The sequence below is a fragment of the Caloenas nicobarica genome, chromosome 2 (genome assembly GCF_036013445.1).
Source record: "Caloenas nicobarica isolate bCalNic1 chromosome 2, bCalNic1.hap1, whole genome shotgun sequence".
Lineage (NCBI taxonomy): Eukaryota > Metazoa > Chordata > Aves > Columbiformes > Columbidae > Caloenas > Caloenas nicobarica.
This window is the reverse complement of record NC_088246.1, coordinates 125,906,895-125,929,257: the sequence shown is the minus strand read 5'-3', so window position 1 is coordinate 125,929,257 and position 22,363 is coordinate 125,906,895. Positions and strand designations below refer to the sequence as shown.

The 22,363-nt window shown below is 39.0% G+C and overlaps 1 protein-coding gene across 1 annotated transcript in view; it reads left to right on the top strand.

Moving 5' to 3' along the window:
* Nucleotides 1-22,363, top strand: part of TOX (thymocyte selection associated high mobility group box) — a 216,406-nt gene that overhangs the window by 95,636 nt on the left and 98,407 nt on the right. The window contains exon 2 of the mRNA XM_065629639.1: nt 17,454-17,519. Within this exon, the coding sequence (XP_065485711.1) occupies nt 17,454-17,519 (66 nt within the window). The remainder of the gene's footprint in view (nt 1-17,453; nt 17,520-22,363) is intronic.

Below are 22,363 nucleotides of genomic sequence, written 5' to 3'. Positions count from 1 at the left end.
GCTGTGAATGTATATCTGTTTTACACATGCAATTTGGGCAAGCAGTGGTTTGTGCTTGTAGAAGGTGATCCTGAAAACATAAACTGTGGGAATGGGTTTAATTTTTTTCTCCTAGTAGAGTTGGAAAATGGATGAGCTCAGTGAACTACTCTGATTTTTTAAACGTATTTTTTAAAATCAGGAAGCTCTGTCAGTCATTGGGTATGCTCTGCTTACTGTAGTAATCCTTGTCTACAGATACAGAGTGATACTAGGAAGGAACTAGTCAATCAGCTGTAATTGTCATTTAATTGTAAAGATCTGAGAGACAGCAAAATTTTTTCTTCAACTCGGGTAATGTAATTGTAATGTAACCTGTGCTTGTCAAATTCTGCTTTACTTTCGTTTTACTTCTGCAAGCAACAATTTCTACATACCTTCAGTGAGCCACATCCTCGAGCTTGAGCAGCAGAGATGGATAGCCTGAGGTTGTCCTGCGAGTTTGCGTTTTATCGTTGTACAGGCACAGCACGGCTTGCCAGGTACAACCAGCGTAAGGAGGATTCCAGCATCTCCATCATACAGCAAGCTCCTGTCAGTGAAAAGATCTTATGCAGTGATACACTGGTTAAATTTGACAAAGAACACAGATTGTGTAAATCATGCTGTTTTCATTGATTGTAGTCAGAGAGTGCATTAGCCTTCCTTAAGGCTCAAGAAGTCACTTTTGTAAATGTGAGTAGTACAAGAAAATGTCTAGTGAAGCTTTTCATCGATTAATTCTTTGTTAGAGGATAAAGTATTTTCACACATACAGATATTAAGGCAATAGTTATACTTGGAGATTTTTATTTTTTTGCCTCCACTGAGCATTTGTTTACTACAACCTCTTGAAGGTTAATTTTCACTTAAGTTTTACAAGGACATACTGACAAGAAGCTTTGAAACATGTCTTGTATAATGCCAACTGTATTAATTAAAGCAGTGCTCTAGATGGGGAGAATTTTCTGTGTAGAAAAGTCTAAGTTTAGAATAAGAAAGTGATTTCCACAATTACTTTGGGCTTATCATTGCAAGGGCTCTAAAGAACTTTGTTTACAATTTAGGAGGTCTTGAAACTGGTTTTGTTCACTTTAAATCTGTATCTTCTAATTACGTAGTTGGACTTCTGTGTTTTACCATTATGGTGAGAGTTTTTTTCCCCCTGAAAAATGAGACTCCTTTTCTGCTTGAGGAAATATGTGATTTACTCTGTTTTTGAGCTTCAGGGCCAGTGCCTAATTTTCTTTTTATCGCATTCTTAGTTCCATAGTAAGCAATTTCCTTTGGCTTCACTGAACAGAAATTCTTTGGATATCGTAATTATGAACTATACATTATGACTTCCTACAGTTATTTTTAAAGAGAGAGATTATAGCATGTAGTTTTAGACTGCTTTTGGTTTATTGTCTGTGAGTTTATTGATGTTTGTATATGTAGAGACTTCAGCTGATAGACTATCAACTAAAAAGGGCCTACACATTATATATACTGGAATTCAAAAGCACGGCATAAAGTTGCCAAAATAAAATTGCCAGCACACCTTAATCACATTTTTATCACCTCATACTTCACTCTAAGAAACATATTTTCAGCCAAGTTTTATATGAAAGATCAAAGCACCTCATGGCCCTGCAAAAACTCTTAAATTTGGTACAAATTATTCTATAGCAATTCAGAAGCCTATTTTTTTTCTTAAACATTGTGCTAAATTATTTCTTCTTTCACTAATAGTCTGCACTAATAAATAATAGGTTGGATTTGTGGGCAGGGGTGCAATAATTTCATGCTGCAGTGCCACCAACCTGTCCATAGTAGACTGACTGCAACCATGGAGACTCTTCACTGGGAAGACCCTCATGACTGCTTTAGCCTGCATCCATACTCCACCATGCAACCCAAACTTCATTATTTCCCACCATTGGGAAAAATGTCGCATGAACAAAACTATTTCCCACAGGCAAGGGTGTCCTTTAATACAGCAAGCAAAGCCATCCCTGCACATCTCCATAATCCCTACCACTGATCTTCAGAAGCAGAGAATGAGGATTTTGCTGGAGCTTTCCGATGCCTCAGTGGTGCCATTGCAGCTCCTCAGGGATGGGGAACAGAGAGGACACCTGGTCCTGGAGAGAGATAGTGCAGACTTTCACCTGCTTCCACAGTTGGAAGTTCAGCTTCGACACCCGTCTTCCTTCTGTTTACAACCTTTAGTTTCACTCCCCCAGCAAGACACAGTCTTTCCCACCCCAGTCTGCTTCCTCCTTTAATCCAGGTTGCACCCTGGTCTTTCTGCAGGTTCTGTGCTTGCATTAGCTGTCATCTGCCTACTTTGGGAAAGCCCAGCACGAATGTGGTAGGAGGTTCAGGAAGCCGTCAAGGTGACTTTCTGTGTCTGAGGAGCAGTTTCCCCTGTTAAGTGGGAATGCGTTGCCTGTCTTTGGACAAGGCATAAAAGTGTGTTTTCAAAGGTAGTCAGATGTGAAGTGGAAGGACTGTTCACTAAAACAAGACTAGAGTAAAACAACAGTGAGTAGTCTTAAAATCACCCATCTTGTTGAACTGGGAAGTCACTTCAAGCCTCTTCAGTTCAGCCACATTACTTGTCCATCTGGCAAGAATATTTATAAATTCTTGAATTTTTTTTCTGCCCAGGAAGGTGTTTCTGAGCAGTGTCCCCTTTTCACTATGGAAGTGGCTGTGTTTCACTGGTAGTTCGCATTTCCATTAGCAAAGTGTGGAAGGACTGAAGACGACTTCTGTGTATACTCCTCAAAATGGCTACTGGAGTTAAGGGGCACTAAACGCAGATTAAGGGCAGAATTTAGAATTTATTTGCAAAGCACTTTGGAGTACTTGGGCATGAAAGACATCATATTATGCAAATATTATTTTCATTCAGAGTTAAATCCTGAAATCTGTACTTCAAATGTTTGTAATTTCTGAGCTGAGCTAGATGCTTGCATATGAAAAGATTTTATTTGGACTAGGCTTGCTTGCTTACTTGTTGATTCTAAATGAAATGAAAATGTTTTTTGTTTAGCTTGGCTGAAGGCAAAATAGCAACAGCCTTTCCTACCTCTAGTTTGCTTGTTTTCTGTCTGAAAAGTGCAGGCCAGCACAGAAAAGAAAATCAAATTTGAGTTTGTTGATAGTTAGTAAAGAACGACCAAATGTCTCATATTTTGACATTTACTAACATAAATTTGCCTTTTAAGACATGTTGTTGTTGCTTAAGCCAAAGGTAAGCCTGGCTGCTTTCATCCACCCTTTCTTAGGAACTGTTGCATCTCAGTAGTCAGGCGGGATTATAGCAATGCCCAGTGGTGACATAGCACACTGGGGATGACTGTTTATTTATGTAAAACTTGCATGTTAAATGGTTGAAGTCAATGCTGGTAGTACCTGTCTACTGGAAAAGTGGAATATATTCTTCCTCAGACCACTGGTTAAAAAGCAAAGGCATACATCTGTGTTCAGCTATCAGAAGAAAAGGCGTGTGATTCCTAGTAAAGAAATGTTGCTGAACCACCTTTCTCCAGATGTCATAGCTCTCAGCTTGGGCTGGAGAGTTGGAGAGAATCGTCAAGTCCACAAACACTCTAAACAGAACCGTACCTTCCTCTCTCTTTTCAGATGTTCTTTCCCTGTCTTTACATTTCTCTCCTTTTTATGCTGTCTGCAGTGAGTGTATCATTTATCGGTTAATAAGTTGTCTGACAAGATAGTGACTTTGTACCTAATTGTTCAGTTTATTTATGTATTATTGATGAGCCCAGACTTGAACTCTGCTTTTCTTAGAGGCTACTTGATAAATCTGTTCGTTAATCCTCTCTAAGACACTGACTACCTGCTGTAGCATAATACATGACATTGCTTTTGTTTTGTATTCTTAAAAGGAACTGGTTATACATTTCCAATGAGCTGTGTTTAACAGTAAGAAATAAAATCAGATACATAATTCACATTGCTCTTTGTGTTAACAAAAGATCGTCAGTGATGCACTGTAACGCATAAAATACTTCCTCAGCTTTTAAATCAATGCTCTGACTATTTTCGCTTCGAAGGGCTCACGTAGCTGAAAGAACTTCTGAACTGCAAAATCGTGGTTATAACTATTAGACATGTCAAAACACTTATGTTGTGTATTACTAATATGATCCGAAAGTATTGGAAAATTAATCATCTTATACTTTCCAAGGCAGTAGTTACTATTTCAAATGCATGAATAAAACACCAAATTAATTTTCTATCAAAACATGAATCTAATGACAGCACAGTTTTGTACTCTGTTATTATTTCTGAACTTTTGACTTGTAGGTGCTGACATAAGGGAAAGTTGGGAGTAGTACAAGAACTGTACCGTGCAGGAAGAAACGGTGATACTGTATGACTAACTATTTATGAATTCAGCTATTAAGACTCTGGAGCCTCTGCAAAACCCCAGAGCCTCTTAATACTTCTCTTAGAAGAATGTCACAAAACAGATTGTTGCTGACACAAAAAGAGACTGTGTGCTGATTATGTGAGCCAATTTAATGGTTTCCCTAAAAATGAGAAAAAAGCAAACTGCACCTCAAGTAGAGCTTCATTTCCTGGCCCTGATTAATGGATGTTCTGCTCAATGTTAGTCTTTAAATCCATTGCATTATACTAACACAGACCCAGACCAGTACCCTGGTACAGTACTCATCTGTGAAAAAGTGTTTCATTCTGAATTGCATTCAAATCAATGACATTTTACTCCAAATATATGATTATTTCAACTGGTACTTCATATACCTTTTAATCTAGGAGGGAAAGAACCAAATATGGTTTTTGTAATGTTTATGCAGCTGTTGTGTTTCTGCTGGGGTTGTATATCTAAAAATCAGAGCATGATTCGCCCATTTGATGTTCTCTGATCCCTCTTTACTTTTTTTTTTTTTACCTAATAAACACAGAATTAAGTTACTCTAGACTAAGAAAATTTAGTTTGGAGATGAGTTTGACCATGTGACGAAAGTTTATTCTGAGTATGTACTGTAGAGACATAATCTTAGATATGACCATCGAAGCTGTAGATTTCAGTGGGTTGTTCCATAACTTTAAAATTGTTAATATGCATTTCAATCTTCCAAATACAAATAACACTTTAAAACAAAAATTATTCAAGGCATTTACATCGGGTTTAATAGTCTTTCGGCATAGAAGATTATGATAATTTTTATCTCAGATTTTATCAAATCTGGAGGACAATAATTCAGTAGCTTATACAGAGAGGTGAGAGAATATGGGGCACTAAAATGATAAGGCATATCTTCCATGACTTTACTGTTATAGAGTACTTTCATTGATTAATAAAATGGCTAAAGAGTCTGAGTAGGCTATGAGATAGCTGAAGTTAAACAATTATTGTACAACTGGGTAAAACAGAAGCAGATATTGTTATGCTGTGGGTAAAATGAAACATCAAAAGCTGAAAATAAGCCATTTTTATATCATAAAAGCATAAGAACAGCTCCATCACACTTTAATCACATCGTTATACATTTATTTTAAAATTATGTTAGCTCATTAACAGTGGTTATAACATAGATTCTTATAGTAAGATTAAGAAATACTGAGGTTTGCTTCTATTTCAGTGCACTGAATGCACAGGCTGCAGTGTGCGAGTCGCAGAATTATATATCTAAAAAGCAGCATTTCTGTACTTCAGGAGGTTTGTCGTTACATTGCTGTCATAGTCGTGTTCAAAAATGCTGGCGCCAACTTTACAGGGACTGGTAATGCCAGCCAAGGTGAGGGGAGTCCGTGGCCACCTTGTCCATAACTCCTCTCCTGGATGTGGCGTGCAGAGTACACCATGTCCTGTTGGGTGGATGCACATGGGGAATGACTGCAAATCAATCACAGCCCTGCTGCAGCCTGGCCTCCCAGCAAGGAGCCCGCACCCGAGCTGCTTTCCCTGTGAGTGGTGAAAATGAAGCCCTTCCTTTGTGTCTCTGCATGGCCCTTCCCAGCGTAAGGGAACTCAGCTTGTTGCTGCATTCAGGGACTTCAGAAATTTTGAAGTGGCTTAATCTTGCAAATATTCATTTGACAAATCCATAATTGCCGGGGCTTTTAAAGCTCTGCCTTAAGAAGAATTTCTCAGGGCCAGGATGTGATTTCTGTTCGAAACTGGAAAGACTAATACTAGAAAATAATGTCCTGTGAGGGAGAGTGCTCAGCTAGATGTAAGAGAGACAAATTCAAGTCTATATCATCAAGTATTTTTAAAAAGCTAACAGCCACAAGAAGTGATATGGGAAGTCTATCTGTCTATAGTTGTGATGCACATTTGTTATACAAGGGAAGAGCAGAGTAGGACTGAACCAGGGTTTCCCACAGTGCTGCTGTGTGCTTGAATTGCCGTGTTCTTCTGGCAAAAGAGCCTTCTTCATTTTTCATGTGAAAATATTTAAAAGACAGTTTCATCATAAGATTAAGCTTGGAAATGCTTGATTTGAAAAAACATACAGCTCTGACTTGGGCCAAAATCCGCAGAGCTTAGATCTTCACCATTTATCATAGATCATGGTGTCTACCTAACTACCTGGCAACTTTCCATGCTACTGTATAGGTCAGGAGAAGCTTTCAGAGTTTTCATTTATAAAGTTCCGGGAAAAAAAAACAAAGCATTTTCTAAATAATGTGTGTAGGGAGGAAGAGGCTGATGCATACCCACAGTCTGGATGAACCCTGCAGACAGAGGACCTGTTCAGATTTGCCCACGGCTAGCTAGAGCACTCCATTCATTTTGGATAGCATATGAGATGGTGAAAAGGACATAAGTAGAGGGATGCACTCCAGTGGTTACAAATGAGGAAATGTTTGGAAAGCAGCATGTTTCCAGAGAAGGTTAAAGGAACTTCAAATCATCTTCCTGAAGAAGAGGACAGAGTATCTGCCTTCAAGTGTGTTTGCAAGTGTTATTGAAAGGTTGGGAGTCATTAGCCTCAGCAGACTGGAAGGATGGAAAAAGGTCTTAAGATAAAAGAGTAAAATTGCAGAAGAGTTTGAACCAAAAGGGGAAAAGGCATGGCAACACCATTGCTGGAGTTGTATCCAAGGCAGGACTTGACAATAAGCTTCCGCAGATGCTGTGTGAAACCTATTCTGCTGTTATTCAGGGGCTGGATTTGCCTGCCCAGGGAGCTTCCTCCCAGTGCTAACGTGACTGTCTCATGCTGATGTGCACGGCCTCTTGGAAAGACAACAGCCACAGTGCTGCAGGTTTGAGTAACTTTTGCTATCTGTTTTGTGGCGAAGAATGTACAACAGTAATAGATTCAGAGTGTATTGCTGGGAAAAGCAGCCAGCACTGAGGGTAGAACTCTTTCTCCAAGCAGGAGGGAGGAAGAGGTAGAACATTTTTTGTCTTTAAAGGGTTTTGGTAAGACAGTGGCAGGTACAACTGTAGCTTTATATTTTAGCTCTTTACCTTCAAAACTAAGAAAAATTGAAATATATTTGCACAGACTTCTTTTTTTTCTGTTAAAAGAAAATATCTCAAATGTATAAAGGAAATACAGTTGCAGACTTTAAGAAAAAAAGCCGTTATTAGCGCTACTTGACAAAACAGAAACAAAGGATGAAAACAGTCATGGAACAATTTAGTCATAAAATGGACTGTAATCTTGAAGGTCAAATTTTGTCTTAAAAGGTGTAGAGAGAACACTTAGAACTTTTGAAAACTGATAGGTGATTTCATCTTCGCCAAAGTCGACAAGAAAAAAAAAAAAGTATAACAACTTTTCCTCTTCTGCTTTTGAGTAATATTTTGAACATTTCTAACCACATCTACTCTTGAATGACCTGTTTTCAGATAGAATACTGCAAACTTCTCTACTTCTCTACATTCTTCTGTCAGCATATCTCAGCTTGATCTGTAGACAATCCTACCAAAGGAATAAGTCAAGCTACAGGCCTTATCGAGCTTTTGAATCTTTGTTGCAACCGTAAACGTAAGAAGGCGTGTTGCTTCACATTCCTCCTTTCAACATGCGTAGGGCTCCAGCTTCTTGTTTGATGCAGGCAAGGAAACAAACACGTGTGACATTCCATATGAAAGTCATCCTGGTGAAATTAATTGAGCTCCTCATGTATCAGAGTAGCTGTGGATGGAAATAGGATTGTCCACATGACTGCCACAGTAGCTGTTTTGGTAAACTACAATTGTGTATCAGCCTTACAACACCCTTGTCATTTAACAGATGTCCATGTTTTGCTAAATCCTTGCAATTAGTCATTTTTGTTGTCACCCTCTCCAGGTCTGAATTAGTTGTACCTAATGAAATTGCATCAGATTGTGCTAAATCGTTTGGTTTACCAGAAATTTAGGCTGATTTGTCCCATTTGAGTTTGACACAGACTTCAATATTTTATGGCTGTTGCTGTAAATTTCTGAGCTCTTGGGTCCCATTCATCACATATTTGAATGGGTGTGTCATTTTAAATACTCTCACACTGTCATCCACTTCGACGAGATAATTTTAATGCATGTTATGCATGCACTCAAATTACCCGCTGTATTGGTCTAGAGTGCTCAAGTTCTTAGACAATCAAGCCTCATAATAACTTTTAAAACTTGGATTTCTAAGTATGCCATAGATTTCTAAGTGTGCCATGTTTTTGGTTTTTTGGTTTTTTCCTTACTCTTTTAAACATGAGGCATAGTGGCACGCGGGCAAGATTTTCAAGTTACCTGACAATCGTTACATTTACTTTACTTCTCAAGACCCTCCGCCATAGGATTTTCAGAGTAGTAATGGAATTTTACTTGTGCTTTTTGTTGTTAATGTTGTTCTGGCCCATTTTATTTCTAAGATTCTGCTGTGTAGAAGCAGATGTACTTTCCCACAGGAACTCTATATACCCCATTCACTCTAGAAATAACATAGCGGGTCAAATTCTGTCCATGGGTCCCTGCACACAGCTCCCACTGTAGTCATGCAAGGGAACGGTTTTGTCCTAGTTGTGCAAAACTCATTCACTAACGTCTGTGGAGCCTCACTTCTGCCATACATATGCAAAAAAATGTTGTTTGTTTGGTTTTTTTTAATCACAGATGGTTCTCTGTAGATCCTTTCTATTACGATTTCCTGTGTTTTACTACATAATCTACCATTTGAAACGATGAGGCAGAGGTAAATATTGACAAAAATTACTCTCAAACTCAAAGAAAGAAGGGCCTTTTTACCTTACCATTCTACCTGATCCAGTTCCTGCCCAAATGGCAATGACACGATTCCCTTCACCTTCCATGATCAGACCATGCCATGAAACTGGCCCGGTGTGTTGGGGTTGGAAAATATTACAAGCCTACCAGGTTAAACAAATTTCCTCAGCCACTGTGGGCAGAAAAAAAAAGGTCTAATCTTAGTTGTTCAAACCTTTCCACCTTATCACCCAATTTTCCCAGTAGGTGGCTACATCTATAATTTAGTGTGGATTGAGTAAAATAATAACAAAAGCACTTGCCACTTTGATCTCGATATGTTTATTTAATGACTATTCAATATGCAAGGGAGAGTTTAGCATAGAAGTCCAGACGACAGTGCATCGGTTTGGGGTTATTTTATTTTATTTAACACCCGAGGTTAAAAGGAGCAGGAGCCCAGCTGAGAGAGTTCAGAGTTCGTCTCTGCATGCTCACTGTCTTCCATTTAAATGTACACAAAGGACTAATACAGCACTGGCTCTCCCCTGGGCTGTCTTTGATACACTCTGCTGTGCCTGGACTCCGCCACTCCTCCTATCAGTCTGATCCTACTTCTATCAGCCCGCTGTGCTCAGCACTGTAACCTCATTCAGCCGGCGCTCTGCGTGCAGGCGAACAACTTCAAGGCTCTGTCAGGCATCGGCACATGCAGGCTCCAGGCGGGAAGCTAAACACCCCTTTTCACCTCCTCTCCGGTTCCACATTAAACTCTATTAAGCTCAGGAAAAACACAAAACGTGCCATCATTCAGGTTTTAACTACCAGTGTAGAATTTAGATATTCAGCCAGCTTGCCACCTTTGAGAATGTACTCAGCAAACCCCCCAGTTCCTCCCCTTTCTCACGAGGAGAGCGTAAATAGTGATTTAGCTTGGGGAACGCAATGGTAGAAAGTCTGGGTTGGAGATTTATGGCACAGGCATCAAAATCTGAGAGGAAACTTTGACAGCACTGCCTATAATTTTTGAGGCAGTAGCATGCGTTAAAAATGGAAAATGGGACAAAAATGGTCTCATTCTAGGAGAAGCAGGCAAGGTATTTTCAAAACATGTCCTTTTTGAAAGCCAGGCTGTAGAAAAGACACAGTGCAGTGCTAGTCTGCAAGCACTATCGTGCTTTGATCCAAGCACTGAATGTATTGAAGTCCACTGGGTGCCGTGGGCAGAGAGAGTTTTGTTGCTGTTTCTGGTTCTTTCTAAGTGTAGGAGATGTCTGACAGCATTTCCTTGTGAAGCAGCACCCTGGCTTCCCGCTCTGGGGCTCGCTGCCAGCGCTCACCCACCTTGTCGCTCACTCCCACTCTCTGGGGAGACATCAAGATTGAGGCAGATTCCTTCCCAATTCCCGTATGCCTAGCCCACACATCACTGCACTTGGATTAATTACACGCATCATACCCTATATTCCTGGTTTAGACTCTGTGGACAACAGGGAAGAAGATGAAAGCACAGGAGACATAAAGGATTTTCCTGAAAACTCCTGAAAATTAGTTACAGAATTAAAGTTAATAACAATGATAACCTTGAGGCATGCCATCTCCTCTCTAACGCTTGACACATTGAACGTTCTGTGACCTGGAGGGCTCTTGGTGTTCCAGGTGGGACATGACTTCTCCATGTCCTGCCGGTCTGCAGTGATCACCTTCCTTTGGCCATATGGGGACATCCAGCTCTGTGAAGAAACTGGACTTCTTTTTGTCATGGTGCTGCCTTCAGACATTTTCACCCAATCTCATAGGCTTCCATACTCTCATCTTTTGAAAAACAATCCTGGAAGGAGGAAGGGAAGACAGCAGAACAGACACAATCAAAGTCGATAGTACTAGATTGTTTTTTGACAATTTTCCTGTGATAGTCCTTCAGTGAGGTGTCAAGCCCCTTTCCTGGGAAGGATGCCTGTCTGAAATGCATTACTATAACCTGTCGTGGGCAAATTTGAACATGTGTTCAGTACAGCATACAAAATGGAGTTCAGGAGACAAAATGGAGTTTCAGTTTGATACAGACATACCGCTCTGCCAAACTGTGTCAAGAAAGGGATTTCCCATTGTGTAATAATGTTTACAGAGCATCTCTGTTTTTATTTTTAATGGTTGCTGTAGCAAGATCAACTGTTTCTTTAGCATAGCTATTTGATGATTTATGTTGTATCCCATCATTATTTTAGTCTCATTTCAGCAGCTCTGAGTAAAATAAAGTAACACTTTGTCATCAAGCAACCTGAGACAATGCCCACTCTGGGGATTTGGTTTAAAATAAACAAAATTACCTAGTTTTAAAGCTTTTTCAGGATTAGTGGCTTTTAGATAATGTAAGTTACAAATGATACCTATATGCTATAAGCACTAAAATCACTAGAAATAAGTAATCTTTTTACACAATGTTATTGCAACGTTTCTTAAAATGAAACACAACAAATTGTGTTGGGAAACCATGAGAGCAAGGTAAACTATGATTAAAAGGTATAGCTAAAGTTGAAATTTAAATCTAGCTTCCAGTTCCAATCCAAGAGAAATTTTTATTTAGATTATATGTGGTTAATAACACAGGCTTTGAAGATCTGTAACATCCTTTGAAGAAGCAGGGATGTCGAGTCCAAGTGGCTTTACCCAGAAGCTGAACTTATTACATACAGAAACTTTCATCAATTTGATCATCTCTCCCCTCTCTGCTTCTCCTTTAATCTCTACATTTCAGGATATTGCTGTTGAGATACATTTGTGCACAAAACAGTGTCCAAAGTTTCTCCCCCTCTGCCTGCAGAACTAGGGCATATATCTATGTGCATACAAAGAGAAAGTAAATATGCAGTTCCCTCAGAAGCTGAAAACTATGGATGAAAAAGGAGCAAAATAAACCCTAATTTCTCTCAACAACAGCAAAGAAGTGTGAGGTAGCAGGAAGACAAGGGATAGGGGTGAAAATTTGTTCTCCCTGTAACCCAGATAGCACAGGTGACCCCTGGCAATGGAGACAGAGTGACTTGGTGTAGAAGAAGGTAGGCAGTGGGGAGATGAGGACACATGATTAGGCTGGAAGCCTCTGTTGAACCTGTGCATCCGTGTGGCAGTTGTCATCTGAACCAGCTACATGCAGCTAATGCAGATATGTCTCTGCATTTATAATCACTGTATATACGCACATAGAGTTAGCGGCATATAAATACATTCTTCTGTTTTTTTCTGCCCTCTTGTACCTTTGTTTTTGTCTTCCAAATTCTTCTGTGTATGTAGGCTATAATGAAGATTCTTTAAGTTGGTGTCGCCATGAGGAATTTTGTTCTCTGTTTGGTTTTGTGCAACCTGATTATAATGTCTTTGTGACATAGTCCACATAGGGTGTTTTTCATTTAAAGAAACATATAAAGAATGAATGAAAAAATACCATTCTTGCAAGCTTTGCTACTTCATCGTGATTATTATAAATGTCGCAGAGTTGGCTGTGACCTAAGTGCGAAGATGAAAAGAGGCTTCCTGGCCATGACTACATCGTATGACTCTGAAGTGATGCCATGCTAATGGGAAACAAAAACCAGCTTTGGATCCCTTGGTACATCCATGCCCCTGATAAAACAGCCTTACCGCTCTGGACATTTGCTGAACTCTGTCATAGCCCTTGAATCAGTAACATTCAGCCAGTGTTTATGTAATTATGTTCCTAACTTATGTGAGTAAATTGCATTTAATAACAGCACTTGGGTATTCTGTGCATGTTGGTTGCTGAACGTTATAACTTGTCTAACAAAGGGTTACTGTAAGGGAGATTCTAGCTGGCCATGCCATAGTGTTGCCTGTATGTTTTATTTATAGTAATCATTTAAATAAAGAATGTGATGCAATTCTGAATATATATTAAAACCAGCTCCCAGTTATGTATCTTTTCATATTACAATGCAGTCATATTCTTAGTTTGCTCTCACCCAAACTTCTCATGCAGTTACACTTTAATATGAAAAGAAATGTTGTCAAGAGTAGTTATTATCACACATCAGAATATTGTATTAGCATTCACTTTTAATAGATTAAAATGAAAGATTTTGAAATCTGCCCTTAGTGATACTGAAGGATCTTGGAGACACATTGGGAAAGCTTTAGATGAAATGTCATACGATATATATACGTCCTATATAGGTTCATAAAAGACAGTTCATTTAACTGCCTGTCTTTGTGTTTCATCTGTTCTGTTTGGATGAATCATCCACAGTTTAAGTGATGCTTGTGCAGTTTCTTTGCTTGAAGGCCTGGGGATGATGATTAAAAATAGGACAATTTTGGAGGCATGGAGTATCACCTTGAAGAAAAATCTGGTGGTTGGAGGCATCTTTGGGTCATATCTGCTGATCTTTTGACTCACTGTCTGTGCATAAATCACCTCACTTGTAAAGCTGAATTCAAGTTGGATGTGGTATGAATTAAGCTGTCCTGGAGGAAGTCTGTTGAGAGATGCTATTCTGCAGAGCCTGAGTGTTACAAAGCAGTGTATAAGAAGGCGAAATGATTCAGTAATCATTGCTAGTGTTCAGGGGTTTGTTTTGGACCCTTCTGAAACATGTGAGAAAAAACAAGAGTAGGACCTTCCAGTGGATCATTTTTTGTTTGCATTTTTTCTCAGTCTGTTGTTTCGTTGTGGGATAGTCACATTTGGACAAGGTGGGCACAGATACAATGTGCTGCATCAGTGTCTCTGATCTTCTTGTTATTGAAGGCTTGTGTACACTTTTTTGGCTGGGGTGGGATGTATAGGTCATCTGTATTCCACACTTCTTTGGTAGTTGGGAAAGGGGATTATTGAAGTAAATATTTTGCTTTATTTTGATACACAAAAATAATAATTTCACTCCTTTATAAACATTTTAGTAAACATTGCGAAATTGAAGGAGGCATCTCCTGACATTACCTGCTACAGGAAGTGCATGTGTATATACTTTGTCATTTGAGTTTATGGGTGTTTTTCAGGCTCACGTCTGAAGTTTTAGGAACTGCCAAGAAGCCATACACCACTAGACTGAGGGCAGATAATAATTTATGTAGCTGTAAATGTAGTTCAAATACTAACATGGCAACAGTGTTAGTGTCAGCTAATACATTGCAGTCTGCATCCTGAAAATATAAACACTACAAAAACACACATTGCATCAAATCTTATTGAACTATTCAACCTATTATACAACATTTTATACATACTTCTAAGAAGTTAATGCTAAATATTGCAGTGACTAAACTCCATATTTGAATATTGAAGAAATTAAGTAATAAATCAAACAGGGGCCAGGTATTTTTAGATGTTAACAGGTCAGTCAGATTTTACACACATTATGTATCAATATATTTTTCTGAGAATTTACCCTAACAAATTAGTACAAAATGTTGCATAAGGTCATTTCTCATTTAAGGCCAAGCCAAAAGGCCAGGAAGTTTAACTCTAGGTATATGGGGTTTTTTGTTTGTTTGTTTCATTGCTCACATTAAGCCCACAGACCACGGTAGAAAAAAAACCCACAACATTTCAGAGCTAAACAGAGGGCCACAAGCAACAAACAGGAAAGGCTGAGATCCAGGATCCCATTGATGCTGGAGGCACCACTAGTAGCGAGGCATAGATCAGGTAGGCAGATGATCCAAGAACACACAGAGTGAGGGAAATTTCCAAGATTCATGGAAAAACAACCTTAGGGAATTTTTTCTGTGAATGCAGACTTGGTGATTGCAAGCTTGGGAGCAAGGACAAATGACCAAATGACCAAAAGAGGGAATTGTCTGAAAGAATAGGATGCTCAATAAAGATTCTTAAATCACAGGCTCAGGCATTATGGAAGGCAAAATAAACTGAAATAACCCCAGACTAGCCTGTATACAGAAAAGTAAAGAAATTTATTCATGTTCTTGCAACTAAACATATGCAACATGATATTTGAATTATACCAATGTTTGCAAGGCAGTGCAGCAAATATATGAGGGTAATGCGGGAAATTAAAAATAGGAGACTTAAGGAATCATGGGTTCCAGGACAGATAGGACTACTATAACCAACCAGTGTAAAAATCCTGTCCATAGGATTTCTCATTAATATGATATGGAATGCATCTTTTCTGAAAAAGATATCTAACTTAATTTTCAAATATTCAAGAAATCATGAGTTTGCTGTTGACATAACGCTTAATTACCTTCTAAAGTAGGAACTTGTATCTTATTTCAGAACTGAATTTCTCTAGCTCCCATTTCTCAACACTAGATCTCATTATACCACTGTCAGGAAGGCTGACATCTTGCTACCAGACATCTTTCCAGGGTGTAAGTACCAATCATGGTGATCAAGGCACCTTTCAGCCTTTTGTCTGACAAGCTGAATAAGTTGAGCTCCTGTAGGCCTTGCACCGGAGCGCTTGGCTTCCAACCGCAGGCTGTGAAATCTCTTCTCAGAATTTCACCTGTCCATCTGAGCAGAAGAAACAATGCATTTTTTTCAGTGTGCGAACAATCCAGGCGCTACGAAGTTTTCCTCAAAACTCTACTTTGAATGCTAATAAATAGGAAAATTCTTGAATGAGAAAGCTGAAAGAAATGACAACTATAAACAAGAAAAAATAAAGGAACAACCATCAGTCCCTATTTTTAAGATCTAATCCAACTGTCTCTATTCCACCAAACTCTGGAAATACCCTCTTCCCTATGGCACATCTGTGCCCGTGGCTTAAACCTTTCCCTCCCATGAACCTAGAAGTTCTGACAGATAGGCTGTGACGACCTGTTAAAGAGCTCTGGCCAGGAAGGGCAGACCATCAACCGCTGTGCCAGGAGCTGGCGCTTGTTCACTTCTCCTGCTGCTGTTAGAGGCCTTGTGGCCTCTGGCAGAGAAAGAGGATGAACAGCTGGAAGCCAAAACCTTTTCGGCCACTTGAGCAAAAAGTTGGTAGAGCTGTCTGCCAAAGCCACAGTTTGATTTTGCCACCTTGGTCTGGTTGAATATGCTGTACGTTACAGGTAGAATATCCCGAGAAGCCCAGCACAGATCGAGAAAAAGCCATGGGATATTTCACTGCCACCTTTTCCAGGAGTAGAGCAAGCTCAGTAGCGAGGACTTTTTAAAAATGCCGCCATATCATCAAAAATAATGGCTCATTTTCAAAATATGTCACTCTAAGCATTCACAGAAGGGGTCAGGTGAAAGTTATTTCAAACAGACCTTGTAACAGCTGGAAATTTGTAGTTGATAACTGGGGATGAGGATTCCTGCTGTTGTTCATTTCTACTTGAAAGATTTGAAAAGATTTTCCCAACCTCCTGAGCGGGCACTGAGGATGTATTTGCCCTGTTGGCACTGCCACTTGAGTGGGCATGACAAGAGTTCTGTGGGGACATTTTCCAGATTATGTAAGAAATCAGTAGTTTTATATTTCTTTGTGTTGGTACAGGATAAGGCTTCAGTTCTGATAGTTTTTCTCCATCTAGACCTTCGGATTGTATTCAACTCCTTTCTGTCACATTTCTGTTACTTCCTAACTGCAGATGAGGGGAGAAAAAGATAAACAAACAAAAAAGCTTTGTATATGTTTCCAGAAATTGTATTTATCATTTATGGAAGGGCATTTTTGCAGTTCTGATTATAAAAGTTTACTTTATTCACACATAGAGCAAACTATCCTCTTAAACCATATGGTCAGGAGGTATACTGTTTCATACATTCACATGTCTGAGAGCTGTCTGGAAATGTATTTCCTACTTTCTAATACAGGAACATTTCAATAGGAGGGGGTTTAATTTGTTTTGAAATTTCAACTCTTGTTCTGCTCAGAGGCTGAAGTTGGAATCCATTAAGATGCATTTTAGTGCAGTTTCTATTCTCATCTTCCTTTTCTCAGTAACTGTGCAATTCACTTAGTACTTCATTACAACCAACAGCAATATGTATACATAGTGCACAAAATGAGCCATTTTGTTTTAAAACAGATTGCAGATGAAAGGAAACCACTCATTTCTTGCTCGCTAGCTGTAATTACTAGAGCGCTAATTACTCCAAATCACTGACATCCAGGGTCAATAAGGATGACAACAGGAACATCAAAGACAAGATGCACACACACAATTACAAGTCTCTAAAACCAGGCTGTAATATTATTTTATAGCTACTGGTTTTTTTAGTCAATGCTGAAAAATATTCAAGTTTGCTGAATGTTTACTATTATTTCCTTTGCAGTTTGACGGTGACAACATGTATATGAGTATGACAGAGCCGAGCCAGGACTATGTGCCAGCCAGCCAGGTGGGTTAATTAATCTTCTCTGCCTTGTTTCAAATTGTAATTAAACAAATTCAAAGAGTTGCATTGCAAATGAGTGGCGCTATCAGTAACTGCTGCAATCAGGAATAATCATAATTTATAAACAAAGCATTTATGCCTTGTTTCCAGTTAATGAGATAGAGCTGATAAAACACCAGAGTTGGCGTTTGTTGAAAGATACTACCTTGTTTCCTCTCCAGAATGCAAGCAGCTGTTTTGCCAGCATGATCTTTCCTAAACAGTTGTTTTACCTTCAGGAAATAAATTCTTTACAGGTGCAGGTTATTTGTTTATCTGACTGCAGACAAGTTAATCATTATAAGCTACACATGTCACAAATAGCTTATATTATCACTTGCAGGCCAGTTGTAGTTGAAAAATTGCATTTGAAACACTAATTGAATGGCTGAGGAATATTGCCAATGTTACACCGTTTGCAGTGGGGTTAAGGCAATGATTTCTGTAGCTTGCAGCCCGAGAGGTTTGATATGATGTGGATGCTTTACAGGTATTTTTGAGTCCTTTCCCTTTTGGGGAAACATGCAAATTAAATTCTGATATTAAGTGTGTATTTAAAAATCTTTTACCTTTCCACTTGAAGCCTAAGTTACTATAGATTTCTAAGAGTGAAAAAATTTAATTAAGAGTTTTGAAATTTTTGGTTTTTTCCATCTATAGTTACATCTATACGTGAGGGAGAAGTTTTTGTTTAGTTCACGTTTCAGTCAGTTTAGTTCCACATTATTAAGTGATGGTGGTAGCAGTGCAGGTCAGTTAGGCTGTGTCAGAAATTGCCCTGAATAATTGGGCTCATTGTCTAGGTCATGCAGTATCTCAGGCCCAGCAGTGGCAAGTCTGATATGTCTCTTTCTGACAGGACCAGTAGGATTGTGCGACGAGTTCTCATTAGGAGGGAAATAAATTTGCATGCATAGAAAATGTGTGTAGATAAGCAGGATATGATTTAGGAATCAACAGCTTTGGAAAGTGACAATACTTTCAGAACTAAATATCTTCATGAAGTAGGGTTTTTCAGATAGCCATGTTGGTCTAACTAATCGTGATGTATAGCATACAGGTTCATTTGGGGGCAGGGAAGCGGGAGGTTGTGTGAGATGAGCTCAATCCAAAAAGTCCATCTTTAATATGTTCCACCATGTTGCTTCCCAGCCTGCCGTTGAAGTTATTCTGAAATACCTTTAGAGACCAACTATACTTTGCGTTTAGGATTTGTGCATGATTGAACTTATTCAGCTAAGAACCCTCCAAGATCCAGAGGTAGTTTAGAATAGAACTGTTTGATTAAAAAATGAAAAATTATATTATTAATTTTTCTCTAACCATTAATCCAAAAACTGTACTGACAAGTTTTAGTACTACTATTAGATTAAAGCAGCCTAGTATCATCTCATTTATGCCTTAAGGGTTTTGAAGTGCAAGGACTAATTGAATTTGTTTGAAACAGTAGAAATACAAACTCTGTGAATGATTGCTGTTATAAGGCAGCTGCTACCTTTCAGAGAATCATTATATCTGTCTTAAACAGTTTTGAATAAAGAATTGCAAATCCACATTATACATCAGAATTATTTTTCTTCTGTTGATATTTTTGTACTGTGTATGCATGTAGTTTAAATAATTTAAGTGGCATATTGAAAAATTAAGAGTATAAGTTTTAATCTTTTATGCGGTTTCTACATGTGCTAACAAGACCCAGATCCTCAGAGATACTTATGCATCTAACACTCACTGGTTTCAGTGGAAGTAAGGTGCTTAAACTACCTTGAAAGATCCAGGCCTAGATATTTTAAGTGCAAATGATTTTGTCTTCAAGGAAAAAAAATCTTTCAAATGTGACATTTCCAAATTCAAAGATGACAGAAAAACCTGAATGCTTACTAAGGGCTGGAACCAAGAAAGAGCTTACAGATTTAAAAATCTGGCTATGGCAAAGCCAAGCTCTTGGGTGTCTGGCTCCCGGGTGTAGTCCAAAGCCCAGAGGCAGATGTTCACACTCTGTCCTTTGCTGGGAGATCCATGCAGCAAGACGTAGCTCAGCTGCCAGGCTCAGTATTTTAAGTCATTACCAAAGGCACACCAGTTAAACAGCTTCCCATGCCTGTTTGAAAGAAGCCGTCAGCCTTGGGCTGTCGCACCCTCCTTTCCCTTATGTGATTCTCTCCTGGTGCTTGCACCATTGCAGTGGGTTTTTTAAGCGAAGATATATGAAAGCCTGTAATAATAAAAAGGGAGACAAAAAAACACATGAGGAGCAGGAAGCTGGGCATGTGTTCAAAATCAGTTTAGGTAAGAACTGGGACTGTGAGAGAAGCCTTCCTGACCTGTTCCTGGGTAGATCACTGCTGGTCATTCCTCAATGCAACTAAGCAGCTCCCCATTGATGGCATTGGTGAGGTCTTCACTGACTGTGATGGGGCACCGTTCCTATCTCGGGTGTTAACATTTGGTGGTCACTCAAAATTGGTGAACTGACTACCATTTCAACATCCAATCTGCTTGTTAAAACTGGACAGAATACAATATTCACTGCTCTGGGTTTTTTTTTTTAAAAAAAAGAAAGAAAAAAAAAAGAAGAAAAGAAAAGCCAGATCGTGTAGCTTACTGGGGAGGGAGAGGAAGAGGAAAATGTGCGGCTGTATTTTCTGGTCCCTGCTTTCAGAACTGTTTGTTCATTTTCCACTCTACTGTTACTGGATATAAAACAAATAATCCCTTAAGAAGAGACGAGAAAATGTTCTCTCCCAGATGAAAGCCTGGTCACTTAATCCATCTCCTGTGTCCATTTTGCATCTGTCGTCACAAGCCTTGCAGTTGTATGACTTCAGCAAGAGGAATACAGGCTCCCTCCCATCTGCAATAACTTGGTTGTTCCCTTGCAAGATCAGAGATGAGGGTTTGAATCCTGTCAGAGTGAGAAGTGAATTTATTTCTCCAATCTCGTACATGGATGCACATCTGTTAATTAAAATATGCACCCCTCATGTTAGGAGATGCACAGTCCTATCAGAAACTTTTATTCAAGCTCTGATCATGCTCATTGAGTCAGACGTGAGCATCATTTTCTAATTTCAGAGTCTGACACAGGTTATTTGGGAGGTAGGTGGGCAGACTGAGTCATGGTATGCAACACCAAAGACCAAGGGGTTTCCACTAGGCTGTCTTCAGAATTACGCGACTATAGAGGCAGGAGTTTTGGGGTTCCGATGCACACTGACCTGCTCACATTCTTGCCTTGGATCTAAGCCTGAGAAGTTACTTTTGCTTGTTTTTCCTTTTGCCTCTAACTTTTCATAGAATCCAGCATTTCAAGAAAATTTGGGGCTATAAAATATACTGTGTAGCAGAAGAAGATAACATTTAGACACCAGAAATGTCTCAATTGCCCTGAAAAAGCTGAACTTTGCACTTCAGTTCTTTCTGTTTACCTCAAAGTGTTCACCTTGTATTATTTTAAGGGTTTTAATCAATTTGTCCCCTTTAGGCTAACATAAATAAAAGCTCAGCCATTGGACAGGAAAAATGTAGTTTTGTTCCTTTTGCTATGTAACATCAGACATCTGCATAGCTTAGTAATCCAAGACAAGTTGCCTCACAGCATCCCTCAACAATTATCATTTCGGTTCAATTTTCAAATCAATACATGCTTTGGGACTTATAGACTAAGTTGCTAAGTAGCAACATATGGCTCACTACTGTTCCTGTGATGTTGCTGCAAGCAAATAGCATAATTCTATACTTGAAATGATTTTTACAGAAAGCCAGTACTGGAACTGAGCCAGAAGTGTAAGTATACAGTAAAAATTAATGATATTCTTTTAGACTGTCCCAAAAGGCTGTTTGGCAATGTTGTCTCTGTGTACATTTTATGTATGCATGTAAGTACTGTATTTTTGGTTATGATATATGTAGTACAGGACTCTGCACTGCAGGCTTCTCCTAAAGGAGTTATGCCAGCCATATTAACAAACATACATAGTAAAACTACATGACATTTTCACTACTAATTGCACTTCGATCTGAAAATATTTATCATTTTAAAATAAAACTATGCCAACTGCTCTGCATTTCAAATTCTCACAAATATATTGTTTTCTCCCCACACCTATAATTGGAATTTCTGAGATGAATTGTTCTTCATGTAATACCTCCTCCTGTAATTTGTGGGCCACGCACAGCACAGTATAAAATTATATTGTTTATTTTACATTTCTTCCTAGTCACAATACAGAATGTAATTCAGGACTCTGTTGCACAGACTATTGCACACTTTTCCAGCCTTCCCGATGCCTGATAAATGCTAAGGGTAATGCATCTCACTGCCAAATCCCCTGCATGATCCAAAGGGAAGGGAGGACAACAGGCCTGGAGCTGATGGTTTGGGGCAGTACCCCTATTGCCCCAGTGTGAAGAAAAGAGATAGCCAAGACAGAGGAAGGAATACAGCTTGCACAGAGCTATGCCAGGAGATCTGAAAAAATCTGTATGCAGACTCTTTGATACAGTGGACACCATAGGTATAATGGGATAGAATGACATCTGACAGAGTTATGTTAATAGGAAAGTAAAGGGTTCCCCTGCCTTTTTTTGCTGTACGCATGTGGTCACAGATATATCCCTGACTTCTTATGTCATGTTTGTACTCTAATTTCATAGAGTATTAATGGGGTAGCTATTACTCATGTGAAATAGCGATGAATAAATGCTACATAATAGCTGCCCTCTCTTGTTCTTTGTTCTTACCTGTAGGTAGACTAGAATTACAAAGTACTGTATCCTGTTCCTTCCAAAAGATATGGCTCTTTTCT